Source organism: Coptis chinensis, chromosome 9 (assembly GCF_015680905.1).
Source record: "Coptis chinensis isolate HL-2020 chromosome 9, ASM1568090v1, whole genome shotgun sequence".
Classification (NCBI taxonomy): domain Eukaryota; kingdom Viridiplantae; phylum Streptophyta; class Magnoliopsida; order Ranunculales; family Ranunculaceae; genus Coptis; species Coptis chinensis.
The window spans coordinates 46,015,046-46,034,228 of record NC_141464.1 but is presented as its reverse complement, the minus strand read 5'-3'; the positions used below and the strand labels follow the sequence as shown (position 1 = coordinate 46,034,228).

Below are 19,183 nucleotides of genomic sequence, written 5' to 3'. Positions count from 1 at the left end.
CTGGTAAAGAAATCTCAACAAGACGAAAACGACGCCGAAAAAATTCTAATGCAGTCTCCAACTCCTACTCCAAGTAAGCAAAGTTCAAAAGAATCACGAAGATGGAGAATTCAATGTCTACAAAACAAAAGAATCTCTTCTACAATGATGCGAGGAAACACAGTAACACAAAAAATTGGTAAATTATACATACCAAGTTTTATGTTATTTTTATGAGGTTTTAAGGAGAAACTGGTTTGGAAAAGTAACACGTACATAAAATACCAAATTTACCTAAAAACTAATTCAACCTAATAACCATCGAAAATGGGAAATGGAAAGTGAAATAAAACTTCTCTAGTTCAAAAAAAAAAAGGGGGAAACAGTCAGCGCCAATCTCTCACACTCTTTTCGGGCCAGTTATGATATCTCCACTAAACTATCGAGTTCATCTCCATTGTTTCCCTTCCTCACTATCCTTCAAGAGAAATCCTCTGCATTTCAAACTCTAGATTGGGCATCTCTCAAATACTCCTTCAGGTTTGGATATTAGTTTCTATAGATTAGGTGTTGAAATTTATTAAATAATTTACCTCAATAATTTATGATTTTAATATGGGCATAATCTTGTTGTTCTTAATTTTGGACAATTGTATATTCTAATTTTGGACAACTGTCATTTTGGACCAATGCATATTCTAATTTGTTTGTAATCACCTTGAAAGCCATGTAATTTTTCTTGGTGTAAGGATGGGACCTATGGATAGATAATTTCTGCATTTTTTTGGCAGGGTGATCAGTAGTAAGATTAGATGCTGTTGGGTAGGTCTCCAGAACTGTTTAGGGCATTGAACCAGAGCTTTTGTAAGTTGAGAACTATTTGACTCCGTAAGTATCTTCCTTATTCTTGAAACAGCCTCCCGATTGTGGAAAATTTCGCTGAAAGGAATTGCACATGCTTGGATACACTATTGATCATCTGTTTGTCATTTTATTTATTACTAACCACTTTGGACCTGCAAAACAAACAACAGTGAAGAATTCTTATTCTAGAATAATAATCATCTTGGGAACATGCATCGTCGTTTTCTTAGTTCATGCTCTTCGTCTTCTGATCACATCAACTTCACTCGCAGGACAGGTCATCATCTCTTTTCACTCACTCACTCAATATATAATCTCTTATTAGATCTAACTTCAAATCTTGGTAAGTGAATGTCCCAGTTTCAAAATCTGTTTTACAAGTCATTTAACTTTGATGTACCTATCTCTTGTAGGCTCATTGCCTTTCTTTAGGCGCTTCTCGTACGAGGAGATAAAGAGAGCAACTGGAGGATTCAGCAGAATCATCGGTAATCATATCCATGGTGATGTTTACAAAGCTCAATTTCAAGATGATTTTGTCGCTATTGTGAAAGAAATGAAGGATTTGCATCATGGGAAGGATGTCTTCTATAGAGAAGTGAAACTCTTGGCTGATTTGCACCATCACCACCTGGTTGCACTTAGAGGGTTTTCAATGGGACCTGAGAGGTTAACTTTTATTTCTTTTTACTTGATAACAAAAGCTACGCTGCGCAGACTGCTGTGCAAGTGAGGGGTTAGAGACGTTGAATTGGATGTCAGTCATGTGTATGACTGCCTAGTGGTAATGTCGTTTGAAATTGAGAATGCAAGCAATGCCTCTAACCCCTCATTTACGTATGAGTTCGCTTCGGAAGCCAAGGTTTTATAATTTCCGGAATTATATTAACTTCCTGTGCTTGTGTCACTCTCTATGGTTCCATGGAATCGGGAAAATGAGTTTTAAAGTGTGATATTTTCAATTATTTTGGATTTTGGTGTATATTGTCAAAATTATCAGTGAAAGAATATGACATTTTTTACGATTAGTTGATTAAAAAAAACAAACAAAAAGCATCCGATTAGCCTGTAATTAAAATATACCTTTTTTGGCGTTCATTGGTAGTGAATCCAGTCTGAAAATCTGAAATGCTTTTGCCTTGTGCATGTTGCGTTTCTAAAATTTCTAATATAGTGTATACTTTTCAACATTTCTAGGTTTCTCGTGTTTGAGAATTCATAAAATGGAAGCTTAAAGGATCACCTTAATGGTATTGTTCCAAACATGAACGTTGCTGTTATATATTCAACATATGGTAAAGAATCTGATGGAGTGGATTTTGGGCAGACACACTCAAGACTCCCTTGAGTTGGAGGACTAGGATGGAAATCGCCATAGGTGTAGCAGCTGCTTTGGTAGGTGGTTGACTTGCAATATTATCTTAATGCACATGTTCTCTGAAATGCCTGCTTGCTTAGGTGTATGCAGAAGACTTGCCTTCCCAAAAAACGATAGTATATAGTGTCTTTTATGGTAGTGAAGTTCATATGTAGAAACTCTATTTAATACTTGATGCTGTCTAACACTGACTTGTTGGAGTCTAAAAGTGTTTTTCTTTACTGCCTGTGCTACATTTCCAGAACTTTGTTGTATTATTGGAAGTCAATAAACCTATTTGAGTTACAAGTAAATGCTGAAATTAGTTTTGAAAAGGAAACTTAAAATTATGATGAACGGGGATGAGTAAAATTACCTGAACCAGGTTTTTACATAACACTTCACTAGTTATTGATGTAAGCAACATCATTGTTTCTTCTCCAACTGATCTCCATCCGGACCTCCAGTTCTCCAATAAAATACATTCTAAATATCTCGTATAATTATATATTAACAGTGGATTGCTTGTTTATTTAATATGACAAAGTTGTCGGGCCACTTGTGAGATTATCTAAGCTTTTAGCCTGTTAGGTGCACCCAAATGGCAGTCTAAACTTTCCAGTAAATGCACATCTGCGGAGCCTGTTTAAGTATCCCAAACAAGTTGTTACAAAAAGTGACTAATTAAGAGACCGGAGCGATAGCCAACTCCCTGGCTTACCCTGAGAAATTCCTGGTGGGCGGGCAGGACAGAGGCTACTAAGACCACAAGTGCGGTGAACACCACATTAGCAAAAAAAAAATAGGAGATTTTGATTGGTCTTTTTGACTTTTGAGCACTTTTAACTGTATGCAAAATGACTTGAATTTGGAAGTTAATTATCTATACTTCCCTCTTCCCTTATGACATTTGCTAACCTTTTAATGGAGTTGCAATACAGGAAGCGCTACTATTTATTCATTATGTTTTCTAACTTTGTTGTTTCTGGTATTAAGTGTGTTTCCTAATGTTGAAATTTCCAATATTGATACTTCTGTGGTAATGACTGATGATCAGTAAGTTCTGTGATTAGGAACTGCAACTTCATTATCTGAAGAAAATAGTCCATGTTTGAGCACATTGTGATCCATAATATCTTTGCCGTTGCCTTATGTAATCTGCAGGAGTATCTGCAATTTTTCTGTGAGCCACCCATGTCTCATGTGTCCATCAATTCAAGTAATGTGTTGTTGGACGAGAAGTTTGTCGCCAAGGTGAGGCTTATTCGTGCGTGCACCATAGGTTTTTAACATTTGAATGACTGAAGGTTCCAGCTGATGTATTGTTTAAAAGAAACATTTTTTTGCTGCCAATAACATTAGTTCTAGAAAAATAACAGCTCCTTGCTTGTCACAGATTTCTGAAGTAGGCCTTCTTTGTTCTACTGAAAGCCATATTGCCTCATCGCTCAACTCACGTGCCAGGGGTAATATTTGCCCAGTCCTTGCTGTCACTCACAGTAATTCATCCAAGTGATCCAACCCTGTGTATCTCATAGCAATTCTTCATTTTCAATCCTTCTCCTTGCAGGTTGCATTGATAAAGAAGGCAAAGATGTCGTCTTCCAGCTTGGTGTGCTTATTCTTGAGCTAATCACTGGTCAATCTGAGAAAGAAGGTATTGACTTAGTACTATGGGTTCAAGGGCCTGATTTAGCACATTCTGTGTCTAGAATGATAGACCCAGATGTTGAAAATAGTTACAATTCAAAAGAGCTCAGACGGCTTTTGGAGTACAGGGAAGAAATGTGGAGAATCCTTGATAGTAGAGTAGTACCTCCAAGGCTTTTCATTAAGGGGAGATATATTGGTGGTGGGACGCTGTTGTGACATTGCATGAGCAAGGGAAGTTGTTGCAGTTATTAGAAGGATTGCCGAGGGATCAGTCCACCAGTCCGTGTGACGGGTGTGGAGGAATGTGCTTCATATTATGTTATAATTGCAATGGAAGTCGTAAAATTAGTCCAGATGGGAGTGATGATGGCTTGTCAGTTCAGTGCCCACAGTGCAATGAGAATGGATTGCTTGTATGCCCAATGTGCTGCTGAGGGTTGCCTCTTGATCATGGGTTCTTAATTCATTTTTCGGTAACAGATTTTTTTGTATTGTATCATATTGGAATTAGGATAAAACTGATGTTCAAAGCATTGGCTAGTAAATACAAAGAGATTAGAATCCATTTGTTGCTTAAACATTTAAGGGTGAACTAGTATTACCCCCCACTAGATGAGCCAATTAGGATTTCCCCCCCACTAGATGGGAAATTAGGGTCTCCCTCCTAAATACACACAAAAAAAAAGTCAAAGTGGGTTGACTGAAATTTTTTTGTGTGTATTTAGGGGGGAGACCCTAATTTCCCATCTAGTGGGAGGGTAATACTAGTTAACCCAACATTTAATAACAGCTTTGAGAAGCTTTGTTATGAGAAGTGCATCATTCTGAAGTAATTGATAAATGAGAAGCTATTACTGCATTTTGTAACTATATGCCCCAATGATTCATTCGTAACACCTTTCGGCTATCAAGATAAACTATGAGTGAATGACTTTAGGAGTCTCTTTTTTCAAGCATCATTTCAATTACATATGGTTTTGTTGTTATTCAACGTATTGTTCATTTGCTTTTGTACTTCCCCACTATGTATGTTTTCTCAAATCTTCCCAACTCTGGTTTCTAAAAGGATAAAAATCTATCACCAGACCAAAGCTAAATTGCTTGTGTGAAGTGTTCCACACTTCATTAGGTCTCACGCAAACAACTTGTAAAGATGCTGAACTCTTCTTTACTCTTTTTTTAACTTTTCCAGCAAGCGCTACGACAAGTCGACAAGCAGTGAAAATTCCTTGAGAATGCGGCAAATGGATGACGCTCTCCCTCATTATCCTTACGTTCTGCCCCTTCTTTGTTATCCTTGTGGCTGCTGCCCTCTGGAACACTATCTACCACTTTGACTTCCTCTTTTGAGGACGGCTGATTGTTATCTGGTACACTTTCGTCCACTTTGACCCCACCCTTGGAATCGGCCTGGCTGTTGTCTGGTAAACTTTCACCAACTTTTAAATCTTCTTTTACAGAAGCCTCTTCTCCGACCTTGGGCGCTTCAGCAGATACCTCCTTTGGCTCTTTCTCTGCAGGTTCTTCATACACTCTCCTTTCCTCAACTGCAGGTACAGACTTATCCTCCACAATTGTTTCCTCCTTTTTCTCCACAGGATCTTGCTCCACGGTCTCACCACTCAGGACTTCTTCCTTAACATCCTCTTCTGCATTCTTGTCCTTGCCCTCTGCCTTTGTGTCCTCTTCCTCTGCCTTCTTGTCCTCTACCTCTGCATTATTGTCCTTGTCCTCTGCAATTGTAAAAGACTGGTTTTCAAGAGTTTACATGTGTTACTTCTCACTATTTCTTCAAAACCCCAAAAAGCCTTCCCTTATTCATTAACCATGACCTGTGTCTATCAAAGTGTTCGAAGCACATTTAGTTAGTTTAGAAGATACAGCAGTGGGAACCATGACATACTACTATGCTAATTACAGAACCAACCTTACTGAATCGCGTATCCTCCTCCACAACGATATAGATTAAAGGATTCCCTAGAATATAACACTGATTACTTACTAACCTCCTTGTAATGCCAAATTTGTTACTCTACTCTCCAAACGCTTCACATGTACAGCACAGTACAAACAAGGATAATCCATGACCACTGATCAGAGGTCTAAAACTCATTTTCGTATCATTGATTCCCCCAAACTGTAGTCTCACTCTCATATCATATTCTAGTAGCACAAAGGATGCACAGTGCGTACCCCCATGCACATAAATGAATATATGCTTCAGTTCATTCAATGTGTGGTCTATACCATAATGCAAGACAGATACCATATAAAAGGAAAAAGTAACGTCTTTGATTTGTATAACAAATCAAAAAGTTGAACACGGCTCATGAAAATCGAATAAAGCTTCAGGTTTGTAACCAAGTTTACTAGATAACTGCAAGGCAGTGGGGGCGTGAGCGGAGGTGGAGAAGAGAGAGGGAGAGATGAGTTTGTGGTGGGGAGAGAGAGAGTTGGGTTTGGTTGAGAAGGAAGGAGGGAGAGGGAGAGGAAGAGTGAAGGAGGGAGATTGAGGCTGTGTAAATCACTCTTAGATTGTGAGTAGATTGTGAGAGTTGGGTTTGGTTGAGAATGAGGAAGAGGGAGAGGAAGAGTGAAGGAGAGAGGTTGGAGGCAAAGACGGGAAAATGAGAGAAGGGAGGGGAGGGGGGGGGGGTACGGTCAAACACAAAGTAAGGGTTATTTAGGGGTACGGACAGACACATGGGAGAGTGACACGTATGAAGTGGTTTTTTGTGAGAGTGTTGAATAGCGACCTCAAGAGTTCAGTTCGCTCACGCTCACGGATTATGATGAAAAAAAAACGCATGTCCAAGATCACACTAATACAAAGAAGAAACATGCACTGCTGCAGCTTTTAGATACAACCACTACTTACAGCTTTTAGAATATCCAAAAAGGTCTTCTGTGGGAAGCCTGAAAAAAACAAAAATGAAAGATAGGCCATTGGGAAATACTCAGATACTTGTCATGAGTCCCATGAGATATTACATCTAAAGAATTGAATTAAGTAACAATGATGCAGACCATTAGAAGCTCACCTGTTTGTTGAATAGGTCTCAGCACATCAGGGTGATATTCAGACGGTCTATTGAGTGCAGGTTCTACAGATGCAGCAGCATTGGACTGTACAGTAAAAACAGATTAAAAAGGTAGAGTTAAGATACATTCTAGACATTAATTGAATAAGCATCCTGAAATTTCAACAGTGGAAAACAAAATATGGTCTTAGCCAACAATGAATGGAATGCACAAACGTTGCAAACCAAACCCAGTGACCATGGTAAAATTTTAAGAATGAAGACTAACAATAGTACATAGCGACAGCCGGAGTATTTCAACTTTTTCAGCAAATTTTGCAGCTTTTGCCACACCTTGACCTTCAGGACACAAGCAGAACAAAGGATAATATCTTAGGAATAGGGATCTCATCAACGAAGACCATGATTATATCAAAATACTATTGATGGTTGATGTCTCCAATTGGGAGGGGAGGTAATAAATGGAGCGGAAATAGAGAATGTGGAGATCCATTCGAAAATGGAGGGCGGAAACATGGTGATCGCGGGTTTGGACGTGGTGTGTGGAAAAGCCGGGAAGATAAATTCTTGAAATTTTTTGAAGTTCTGAAATTTTGAAAATTCCAATAAACTGAAACAAATTTGAAAATTGTACTTCATCCGAAATGTGGGCTACAGGGCAAATCCACAGGGCCCAATTTTTCATATCTGCCGATATTCTCCCCCCCCCCCACCCCCCCCCCCCCAAAACCGAAATATATCGGTATATATCGATATTTTGGAGATTCTAGTTTTTTTGAAATAGTTAAAATTTTGAAATATATCATTATATATCTGATATATTGCTGATATATAACGACATAAGTCAAAATTATCAACTATCAATATAATCGGTCAAACAGTCAACAAATCAATCGATATATATCGGATATATTGCTGATATATATCGGTCCAAAAGTGAATCAAAATATCTCACCGATATATTTGCTCATAACGCATGTTAAGGTATGAACAGTGATTGTTCATACTCATGTTGAGGTATGGACACTCATGATGTATTTACCCTTGTCACTGCCATTCACAAGCAAAAAAGGCACTACGTAAAGGGTGACTCAGAATTGCTCATCCAGTAGCCTCCAATGAGTTTTTCTTCTTTGCAACCTTAAGCTCACTTTTGGTCTTATCCGCGCTTACTTCCGCTAGTACCAGCAGCTGTCACCAAGCCACCAATTAGTCATGTTTGGTCAGATGTGAAATTTTCAACCACACCCGTACTACATCCACACAAATGTTCCAACTTTTACCCTTTTTAATCTAAAGTGAAGGCTGAGAGAGAAAGAGTGCCTATCAAAGAACTCGTGCCTTCCTAATCAATCTAAAATAGCATGGCTCTTGTCTCTTATTTTAGGGTGTAGAGTGTTTTTTTTATTTTTTGGTGAAGGAGGAGGGCGATGGAGGATGAGAATGAAGAGTGATTTCTTTCTTTTTGTTTCGAGAAATTAGGAAGCACGTAGAGATTTATGACTTGGTTGTTTCGAGAAATCAGGAAACATGTAGAGATACTCAAATGGACTCTAAGAGATAAACAAGGTAACTGATGAGCTAAACTGAATCTAATCAGTTAAACAGGGTTGACAAGGTAAACAAACTTTAAAAAGAAACTGCTGAGGTTATTTCGGAGGTATTTCGGAACTCCCAAACCACCCCCACAACTAGGTTCAAACCCCTCCACGTCTCTAGTCGTTTTCTTCATTTGTTTCCTCTACAACGCTCATTACCTTTAGAGGTGACACTTTTATTAGCATTGGTTCATTAAAGGATATCAGTGGACTTCATATTTCCGAGGTATACACCCATTTCCCATTTCTTAGAAGTTTTTAGTTTGTCATGTTATTTTTCTTTTTGTTCCTTGGTTTTGTTGCTTAGTTTCATTATGTCTCCCAGGTAGTAATTCTTGTTTTTGTTTAGATAATACCGGTACCTTCTTCTTGAGAAGTAATAGAAGTGCTAATCTTGTGAAAGGCTTATTCTGATCATATTGACCCGACCCGGCCAATTCTAACTTCCAAGGTATGTGTCGTTTGCTTGGAGGTCACTTCTAGCATCTTATGTTTCTTGTCCTATTTTATCTTGTTGCATCTTCTTTTGCTATGTGGTATTGTGCATGCATTATTACTTCCAGTTTTATTGGAAACTTATACCACGGTATTAGTTTTATTTTCATTCAATATTACGAATCGATTCTCTTCCTAATTGTTTGATTTATTTATTCTTACTCACTGATTGGTATTTTCACTTATATTAGCTGATGAGTGTTTCCTACCTAGGTGAGTTTATGTATTGTGTTTTTAATCTTAGCTGGCTTTCCTGTCACAAATTGGTAACAAACAACATATAGCCTTTCTTAAGCATTCACAAACAGCAGCCCAATTTGACTGTTTTCTAAATTTTGCTATGTTAGTTCTCATATATTCGTATACTGCACCTTCTCGTTTGCGAGTCAAAATGAACGACTAAAGGATGTTAAGGGTCAATTGTTATGCTCGACTAAAGTTATCAATATGTCGTTGAAGCCTCCCTCAAATATTAATGTTTTTTTATTTAGTTTTGATTTCAGGTTCCAATGGAAAAACTACATAAGGAGGTGGTTGGCGTGAAGCTAGATTTATGTGCAATGAAATCGTATCTTGATGAGACTTTTAAAGGTTTAACATCCCATGCCAACCAAATTGAGGATAGAGTTAAGTTGGAAATATCATCAAAGAAATGGGAGAATAATCCTGAGATGAGACGTTTCAAAGCAGCTTTAATGGAACTAGAGAATACTCCTGTGCCAATTATTAGATATAAAGATGCTTCACCTATCACTCTTGTGCCAATTACTAGATATAAAGATGCTTCACCTATCACTCCTGAGCTGATGAAGGAGACAATGAAATCAAAACGAAAGGTAAATTCATGCTAAGGATTTTATGATTAAGTAGAAACCATATTAATGAAAAGAAAAATAGTTGCATAGTAGTGAGATGTTATACCCTTTAAACGGTGTGTGCTAGAGATTTTTTAGACAATACCCCCATAGTAACAACGAAAAAGGTGCATTCACATTGTTTCGGCAGTAAACTGCTTCAACATAACGAGAGCAATGGTAAAGAACACACTAAGAAACAGAGGAATTTGATGTTGGGGGAGATGAAACTGAACCAAATAATGGCTGCCTACGTACCCAAGATCTATTCTCTAGGGATCAAGTTTCCACGTAGTTCCTTATGAAAAATAATGTGGTATTTATATAGGTAGAGTAGAGAGTCCTTGTAGCTCAAGTAATCTTGTTGCTTGAGTAATTGTGATAGAATATAACTGTCAACTGATAATTATCTTTTTGATAAGAAATGAATCTGGACATAAATCAATGTATATTAGTAGCAAGCCATGTGGCTAAGGTTCAGCCTTAGACACATGAGTTAATGGGCCTGTACATTGATCCATGATATTGCGAATTGAGCTTTAGCCCTGTTGATTCAATGAATAAAATAGAGACCCTACTAATGGACGTTTGCCACGTAGGTGGGGGTCGAAACACCGCCCCCTCTTTGTCATGCAAACAAAGTTCGCATGGCAAAGAAGAGAAGAAAAATTCAAGGAAAACGTGGAAGAAGAAAAAAGTAAGCGGAATGATAACAATGTTTCGTGTGAACGTAAACGATAGGAAAACGTAAACGGAATAGCGATACTTGGATTATATATTGGAAACTGTTGAGAAAAATTCGCGAATTATTCTGAACGGAATAATTGGAATTCGAAAAATGTACAAGAGTCAAAAATTTGTTCCGAAATATGAATACGAGTAGCGTGATAAGTAAGCATAAGGAAATATAAAAGAAGTGTACATCATATAAAACTAGGACTCTAAAATAAATCCGGATTGGATAAAGCTCAGAATTGCGTCACCCACCTTAAGTCGGTTTGTATAATAGACTTACACAAGGACTTAGATACCGGACCACGCAAAGAAGAGAAGAAAAAGCAAGGAAAAAATGGAATAAGAAAAGAGTAAGCGGAATGTAGAATAAAGTGTCATGTGAACGTAAACGATAGGAAAATGGACAACCGGAAAAAATTAGTGAATTATCGGAAACGAAATAATGTCAAACTAACATATACGGGACGCATTGTAGTTAAAAAATGGTTGAAAAATGCACAAATTTTTTTTATTTTTTTATTTTTTTTTAAAGAAATTGATTGCCGAAAATTATACCGAACGTATTACGTAACAATACGAAAATTGATTTTGACGACACGTGCCACTGGAATAGCGATACCAGGTTTAGACCGTTAAAATCAAACGTAGGGGCAGTTTAGTAATAATAGTAATAAAAGAAGTTAAATACTAGTTAGACTCAAAGTGGTCGGATGAGATAAGAATTGAGATTAGGGATGAAGTTGGATTAGATAATAATTAAAAGTAAATCTCACAAGTTAAATAGTTTAGAACTTTAAATACGGTTTCCTAATAATATCTAGAATGATTCTTCCGAGTTCTTCACTAATATCCTCTTGCACATGATGCCCTGCCGTGGGAAGCTCCACCAGTTTACAGCCCAGCTCCTTGCAAAAAATTTCGACCCCATCATAAGCCAACCAGCGGTCTCTTTGAAACCGGCTTCCCTTAAGTGCTCTGCCAATCCGTCATGAATAAAATAAGTGTTTATGCTGCTATCTCTTTACGTCTTTTTTTTTTTCAACATTTACTTTTTGTGTTCTAATGATTGTTTGATTGGTTATGTGTTTTGTGTGTGCTCAGTTCATGACAAGTGGTTGGTGGGGAGTAAGAATAGAAGTGCTAAATTCACCTAGATTAAAAACAAAAATAAGTGATTTTGGAAATTTTGGGATTCTGATTCCAAGTTTGTCTTCGAGTTAGATGCAAATCAGAGATATATCATTGATAGGTAAATCATAAACTCTATTTTGGGTTTTCATTATGGTGGCTAAATAATTTCTTTCTTCATCCCTTCTTTTATAATGATCTGTCTTTATTTGCTAATGAAGAGACCAAACTCTAATGGTGATGCAGAGAAGACGAAAACGAATCCCCACTCTATTATATATTTATTTGTTTTTCTTCTTAATCTTTTCTCTAACAAAACGGGAAAACTGAATGATTGAGCTGCCAATTTTGAAAAGGGATGGGAACTATCAGGGTCACAGTACTGTGACCATAACATTACTAGTCATAGACGTATGCACCAAAACATGGAGAATATCGGAGAATATGAAAAAACAGTGTCAAAAACAGATATGTTAGTATTTTTTTATCAGTTATCGTAAAATTTTGGTTAAGTCTGAAAGATTGACGAAAAGTTTATTCTTGTCGTCGCAGGTAGAAAACGGCGGTACGACGAGAAACAGAAATTCACGAAAATACCGCGAAGAAAAGTTTCGCTCCGCATGATCTCAATGCCTTGTAAAAAATAAATAAGGTGAAGATAATTTTCAATCCGCTCAGAAACTTAACGTAATGCGAATTTTCTGCCGTACGGAGAAACGGCGGTAGTACGAGCAAAATATATTCAGAAAGAGTCGACGGAAAAAAGTTTTGCGTAACAAGGTGTCAATTAATGTCGTAGAAGAATGAAAGAAGCTGAAAGAAGTTTCGTTGAGAAAGATCGGCTCAATGTCTTAGAAAAAATAATGGCGCTGTCGAAAAGTTCAACTCGGAAAGATTCGCTCGGAAGATTCGCTCAGAAAAATCGGCATGAAGCTGTAGAAATTGTTTGCTCGGAAATTTTTTCGTAGAAAGATCGAAACAATGCCTTAGAAAAAATAATTAAGCTGGCATATAGTTTCGCTTGAAACGGAAAGAGTTGTACGAGTTGTATAAGCAAAAACTGATAAGGAACCATTGGCTTTTCCCAAACCAATGATTATGTGATTGTGTGAATGTAATATCATAGAACTAAAAATTCTTGTGATGAAAATAAAAATAAAGTATGGGTTTGCTATTGAATATTGTTGTTGTGACAGATAACATACCTGCAGAAAACTGACAATGTTGTTGATTTGTATAGATGACACGAAATAGAATGAAACGCCCCAATGCTAACTTTAAGTTTGCAAAATTAGATTGAGCGAAAAAATACTTCGACGCAGAACTGACGAAACGAAATGGGGTAACTTCATCAGATGTTGACATAGCTCGAGCAACCGACTAAGCGAGCGTAAAATCGTTCAATTTAGATTGACGAAATTAAATGTGGTAAGTTCGTCAGATTTTGTCGTAGCGATAATACGACTAAGCGAGCGTAACAGCGTTCAACGTAGACTGCCGAAATTAAACGTGGTAATTTCGTCAGATTTTGTCGGAGCAATAGTAATGACTAAGCGAGCGTAAAAGCGTTCAACTTAGACTGGCGAAATTAAACGTGGTAATTTCACCAGATTTTGTTGTAGTGATAGTAACGACTAAGCGAGCGTAAAAAACGTTCAAACTTAGACTGACAAAGCTAAATGTGGTAACTTCGTCAGATTTTGTCATAATGATAGTAATGACTAAGCGAACGTAAAAAGCGTTCAAACTTAGACTGACAAAGCTAAATGTGGTAACTTCGTTAGATTTTTTTCGTAATGATAGTAATGACTAAGCGAACGTAAAAAACGTTCAAACTTAGACTGACAAAGCTAAATGTGGTAACTTCGTCAGATTTTTTTTCGTAATGATAGTAATGACTAAGCGAACGTAAAAAACGTTCAAACTTAGATTGACAAAGCTAAATGTGGTAACTTCGTCAAATTTTTTTTGTAATGAGAACAATGAACTAAGCGAGCGTTAAAACGTTCAAACTTAGACTGACGAAAAGATGACTGCAAAAGTGATGTGTCAAACCCTTCGTTTCTAACGGCGGCGGAGAGATAAGCCAATGAATCTGCATGACGTAAGTCATTTCGGGGTCTTTGAGTGATAGAGATGCTATCAAATTGTCGAGCAAGACTATGTATCAAAACAAAGATAAGCCGCCATACGCTCATCTCTTGCTTCAAAAGACCCACCAAACTGATTGGCAACAAGGCGAGAATCCGTGTATAATTGGAACTTTCGCGCCCCCAGTGTCAAAGCTGTTCTCAAGGCACAAATGGCAGCCTCATACTCGACTTCGTTATTTGAAGCACCAAAGCCCAGTCGCACAGATTTCCCATTCTTTTCTCCGCCGGGTTTAACAAAAACGCATCCAATTCCAGACCCATATTTACTATAGGAGCCATCTGAGTAAACAATCCATAGGTCAATGGGATTAGAAATTGCGTTTTCATGTTGGTCTTCGTCGCCCCTAGTTAGTGGCGGCAGAATGTCTGCCATAGATTCTTCCTAGCGCAAGAAATCGTCAATAGGAGAATCATCAATCGGAAAATCAGCTATCAAAGAAGCCAGAGCATGTCCTTTTTCAATAGTATGACATCATAAATGAAAAGAACAGCACTAACAGCTTGAGTTGTAGCTGCAAGGTATATGCCACTAGGTTGACCCGTTGAAGGACTTGTCAATATAGGAGGACTGACCAAGTATTTCTTCAGTTGTTGCAATGCCATATCACAATCAATATTTCAAATTGTCGCCCTCTTTAAAGTTTTCTTATTTTTTGGTGATGGCATATCAATAACGGCGCGTATCTGATCAGGATTAGCCTCAATACCTCTACGAGTCATGAGGTATCCCAAAAATTTTCCAGAAGAGAGGCCAAAAGAACATTTGGCGGGATTGAGTCTCATGTTATATTTGTTAAGCCTATTGAAAACAAGTTGAAGATTGGAAAGATGATCACCCGTATCCTTCGATTTAACAACTATATCATCGATATAAGCCTCCATTATTTTTTCCAGCAGATCGGAAAAAATTGTATTGAATAGTGAAATCCATTTCACCCAGAAGATTTAAACAGACAGACGCCCCCGGTCGAGCCTATGTGGAAAATGACACCTGCCATTACCTCTTACAAGAGTTAGAGATTTTAGGCGGTACACACTTTCGGGTCCGACTAGAGATTGTGTTTTTCTTTGTGTGTAACCAACCTATCTAGGTCGGTAGTTTGTCTGGGATTGTGGTTTTCCCTCTAGTTACTTCTGTGACACCTTCCATCCCTCTGCCGGGACACGGGATGACAGTTTTTCTCAAATCTGCGAGGTCGGCCTTCCCTGTCAGGTCGGTCCAATCTAGGATGAAGGTTTTCATTATACTTTCTTCCGTGATGCCTTTTTTCCCTGTCTGGATGGACCTGTCTAGGATGGCAATTTTCCGCAAATCTGCGAGGTCGGCCTTCCCTGTCAGGTCGGTCCAATATGGGATGAAGTTTTTCCTTATACTTTCTTCCGTGACGCTTTCTTTCGGAGGCATTTGTATCGCCGTTTGCGGTAGCGGCAGCGGCGGTGCTTCTGCCTTCCAGAACCTAGTAACAAAAGTACGTAACTTTTCGTCATGTTGTTGCTTGATGTTCAGAAGTGAGTCGACATCCTTTGGCGTCTTGCAATTGTGGCGGAAACGATTAACAAGCTGATTTTCTAGTTCATTGAATTGGTGAATTGATCTTGAAGGCAACTCATTAAACCAGCGTAATGCTTCTCCCTTTAGAGTTGATGGAAAGAGCTTATATATGAGCGGATCATCTCCACCCCATAACACCAACTTATTTTTGAACGATAGAACATGCAAGCCAGGATCTCCTTTCAACTCATCATAAAGTTCAAAATTAGGTTGTTTGAAGTCGGGATGGTGGTAAGCTTCTTGAATGTCGAGCAAAAACTTATGAAGTACGGCATCATTGATTGTCAAGTTTTTCATTCTTACCCCCCTTGACTCTCTATCGTTAAGGTCTTTTGCAATCAACTATTTCAACTGTTGTTCTGTTAGAGTTAAAGTATTGGCTCAAACAACTGGACGCCCCCGGTCGTGCCCATGTGGAGAAGGATACCTTCCATTATCTCTTATTGGAGTTAGAGATCTTTGGCGTACGCGACGCGATCATCTCCGACCGGGTGATTGTCTTTGTCTATCCTCAGAACCCAGCCGTCTAGGCGGTAGTCACCCTTGGCCGGGTGGTTGGAATAATTATACCACTTCTCCATGTTTTGTTGCTTTTGTATGCGGGATGCCCGCCTTCCCAAATATGTTGGACATATCTCGGACGGGCGGTCTTCCATGAAATTGCTTCTCGAGGTAAATCTTCCCTTTGAGATCGACATGTCTAGGGTAGTAGTTATCCCCGCCAATCCGATTCTCCCCATAAGTACGGGTAATAGGGTCATTACTCCTAGAGCGTGCGTTGATTGTGCTTGAGAAATAGCACGCTTCGAGGGACGGCGAAGTGGATCGTCAAGACGGTCCCATACACTGGAATGGCCTCGTCGCCCCGTCAGAAGTCGCCTTGATGTTGATGAATTTGCAACATCGTCCACCGGCCTTTGCCTCTTTGCCAGCTTCCTTCTCAAATTCCTATTTAAATTTTTGACTCGTCGTAACTCCCGCTCAACCGTATTAGGGGTGAATTGGCTGTTACTATCACCTTTTCCGCTAGTTGGCGTGAGAGTAATGTCCACGCCCATATCCATGTGTCGAACCGGAAGGATCGACATGGACGAGACGGCGGACCGCATGGAGGATTACTGACTTGTCGATTTTCTTGTTGCAAGGCTGTTAAGGGTGGCGGCACTTGTACTGCCTTTTGCGGAGGCGGAGGCGGTGGCGGTTGCGTTGCTACAGTCGGATGTTGAGAATTGATCCTACTACTAGGAGCAACTTGATTGTTCAACGGTTCATGCATCGGCCGATTTGAATTTCGAGGGTTGCGATTCTTGTTAGTATGAGGAATATGTTGACTATTTGGTCTGCTTCTCGTGCTTACCATCTTGATTGTTTCACGTGATAATGAATTCTCTGTCCCCATAGACGGTGCCAATTATGTTTCGGCAGTAAACTGCTTCAACACAACGAGAGCAATGGTAAAGAACACACTAAGAAACAGAGGAATTTAATGTTGGGGGAGATGAAACTGAACCAAATAATGGCTGCCTACGTACCCAAGATCTATTCTCTAGGGATCAAGTTTCCACGTAGTTCCTTATAAAAAATAATGTGGTATTTATATAGGTAGAGTAGAGAGTCCTTGTAGCTCAAGTAATCTTGTTGCTTGAGTAATTGTGATAGAATATAACTGTCAACTGATAATTATCTTTTTGATAAGAAATGAATCTGGACATAAATCAATGTATATTAGTGGCAAGCCATGTGGCTAAGGTTCAGCCTTAGACACATGAGTTAATGGGCCTGTACATTGATCCATGATATTGCAAATTGAGCTTTAGCCCTGTTGATTAAATGAATAAAATAGAGACCCCTACTAATGGACGTTTGCCACGTAGGTGGGGGTCGAAACACACATAATTCTCATTTTACCTGTTACAAGTACTAAGATAACCATTTGTTATTGTTTTAGGTTAAGTTTGGTAAGGATATGGGTGATTGCTCCTTCTATCGCTATCTGGATTACTTCCCAGACATTCTACAACCTTTAATTTTGGATATTGAAGATCCAAAGGGTGATGGCAACTGTGGATTTAGGGCTTTGGCCATGGCATTGGGGTATAGCGAGGAGGGCTGGGTCCAAGTACGAGTTAATCTGATTTCAGAGTTGCACGCAAGTAAGGAAGAATACATACGGATGTTTGGTCATGAAAACGTGACTCGTTGTGAGGGAAGTCTATTACACTTTAAGGGTGATGCTCCTGAGGAGAAATGGATGTTGCTACCTAAACATGGTTATCTTGCAGCATCAAAGTATAGCGTTGCGATTGTGTATTTCTCAATGGCAAGTTGTCACATTTTTCTGCCGTTAAAGTCAGCATTCAATGAGAATGACTATAAAGTCATTGGTATTGGGCATGTTCCAAACCACTTTTTAAAGTTGAATTTGGAAGCAAATTGTCCAATGCCAAAGATTGCGACGTTTTGGGAAAAATATCATCCTGAAATTGCATATGAGTGGAAATCATATTTCATGTCTCGCTTTGATGCATTTCCATTTGTCTCTTGCAGAGATGATCATTTGGGCGACCATGTGATTCTGAGTGATTCAGACTGACTTGGTAGGAGGCTACATTTGTTGAAGCTTTCACCTTATTATGGCTACAATAGACTTTAAGACCTTGGAATCACGTAGCCAATGTTCTTTCTCAAGTTTAATGCAATTGTTTGAGTTCACTTTAAATTTGTGTAGAAAAAAATAATATGTTCTTCATAATTTTGGATGTTGTTTGAAAAAAGTTATTGCTTCCTCTTAAATTAGTTATGCACAAGTAAAAAACTATCGAATCCAAAGCTTTGTGTGTATGTAAAATCATGAGTGATGTGATTTTGAGTTGTAATATGATCATGAACATATGCAATATTATCTTAAGTTGTAATATGATCATGAAATAGATGGAGAAAGAGAAACATGAAAAAAATTGTGCCTCTTTCAGATTAAACAATTAATTAGAAGTGGATCCAGATGGATTCGAACCATCAGCCTCTCAAATAATGAGCGCTCTTACCCTTTTGAGTTTATGGATCCATTGACAAAGACAAACATTCACCATATGATGAGTAACAAGTTCAAAGAAATCAAAGCACCTTGACTGCTTATATTCTGTCTTCTATGTCTCTTATATCCTAAAATTACCTTCAGAGAGCATGTTTGAGACAGACCAGTTTCAGTCATGATGATCAGGCATTTTATATCGTGCTTGTTTGCATATTCATACGCTCTATAAGGCTTGGGTCTGACATAGGAACAAACGCTGCCTACACTACATTATTATGCAGTAAATACTTATTATGCAGTGAGTACTTATGGAAGTTAGGTAATAATACCCCAACAAAAATAGAGTTCTACAAAATAACAACAACAATGAACCAATACGCCTGAATAGCATGTGAACAATATTGAAAACGTCACTATCTTTTCCAGTTTTCCAAACCTGTAGCAGATGTCGACGTATGAAAACCCTAATTGATTTATGTTCGGAGGACTGAAGACACAGAGTACCCATAACAAAGGGACACTTCACATTGGACATGAGAAAAATCATAGTCATTATCTGGTTCTTAATCGTGTGTACACCCAAGCCGCTCTGAGGACACTAACAAAGCCATTGCGGTCATTTGTCAAAGCCACCGCAGTCATCACCATGCCATTGTAGGCTGTCACCAGGCCATCACAAGGCCATTACAGGCCACTGATAGGCCGTCTTCTGACATATGATTCAATTACATAAAACCTTT

The 19,183-nt window shown here is 38.5% G+C and overlaps 1 protein-coding gene, 2 long non-coding RNA genes and 1 pseudogene across 4 annotated transcripts; 3 read left to right on the top strand and 1 right to left on the bottom strand.

Annotated features, from left to right (window-relative positions):
- The first annotated feature begins 311 nt into the window (after positions 1-311).
- LOC147476284 (putative receptor-like protein kinase At1g49730) lies at positions 312-4,416 on the top strand (annotated as a pseudogene). Its single transcript, XR_015208575.1, has 9 exons — positions 312-519; positions 771-867; positions 1,014-1,120; positions 1,257-1,512; positions 2,041-2,093; positions 2,171-2,238; positions 3,365-3,454; positions 3,597-3,666; positions 3,771-4,416. The product of XR_015208575.1 is annotated as a putative receptor-like protein kinase At1g49730 (transcript).
- A 357-nt stretch (positions 4,417-4,773) lies between these two features.
- Positions 4,774-7,423, bottom strand: LOC147476283 (uncharacterized). Its single transcript, XR_015208576.1, has 2 exons — positions 7,163-7,423; positions 4,774-6,979 (listed from the first exon to the last, which is right to left on the bottom strand). It is a non-coding gene; the product is annotated as an uncharacterized LOC147476283 (long non-coding RNA).
- Positions 7,424-11,298: 3,875 nt separating this feature from the next.
- LOC147476282 (uncharacterized) lies at positions 11,299-12,883 on the top strand. The gene is made up of 2 exons (XR_015208691.1): positions 11,299-11,825; positions 12,257-12,883. It is a non-coding gene; the product is annotated as an uncharacterized LOC147476282 (long non-coding RNA).
- Positions 12,884-17,375: 4,492 nt separating this feature from the next.
- LOC147476281 (uncharacterized) lies at positions 17,376-18,002 on the top strand. The gene has a single exon (XM_086585684.1). The coding sequence runs from the start codon at positions 17,376-17,378 to the stop codon at positions 18,000-18,002; it is 627 nt and encodes a 208-aa protein (XP_086441810.1).
- The last annotated feature ends 1,181 nt before the right edge of the window (positions 18,003-19,183 follow it).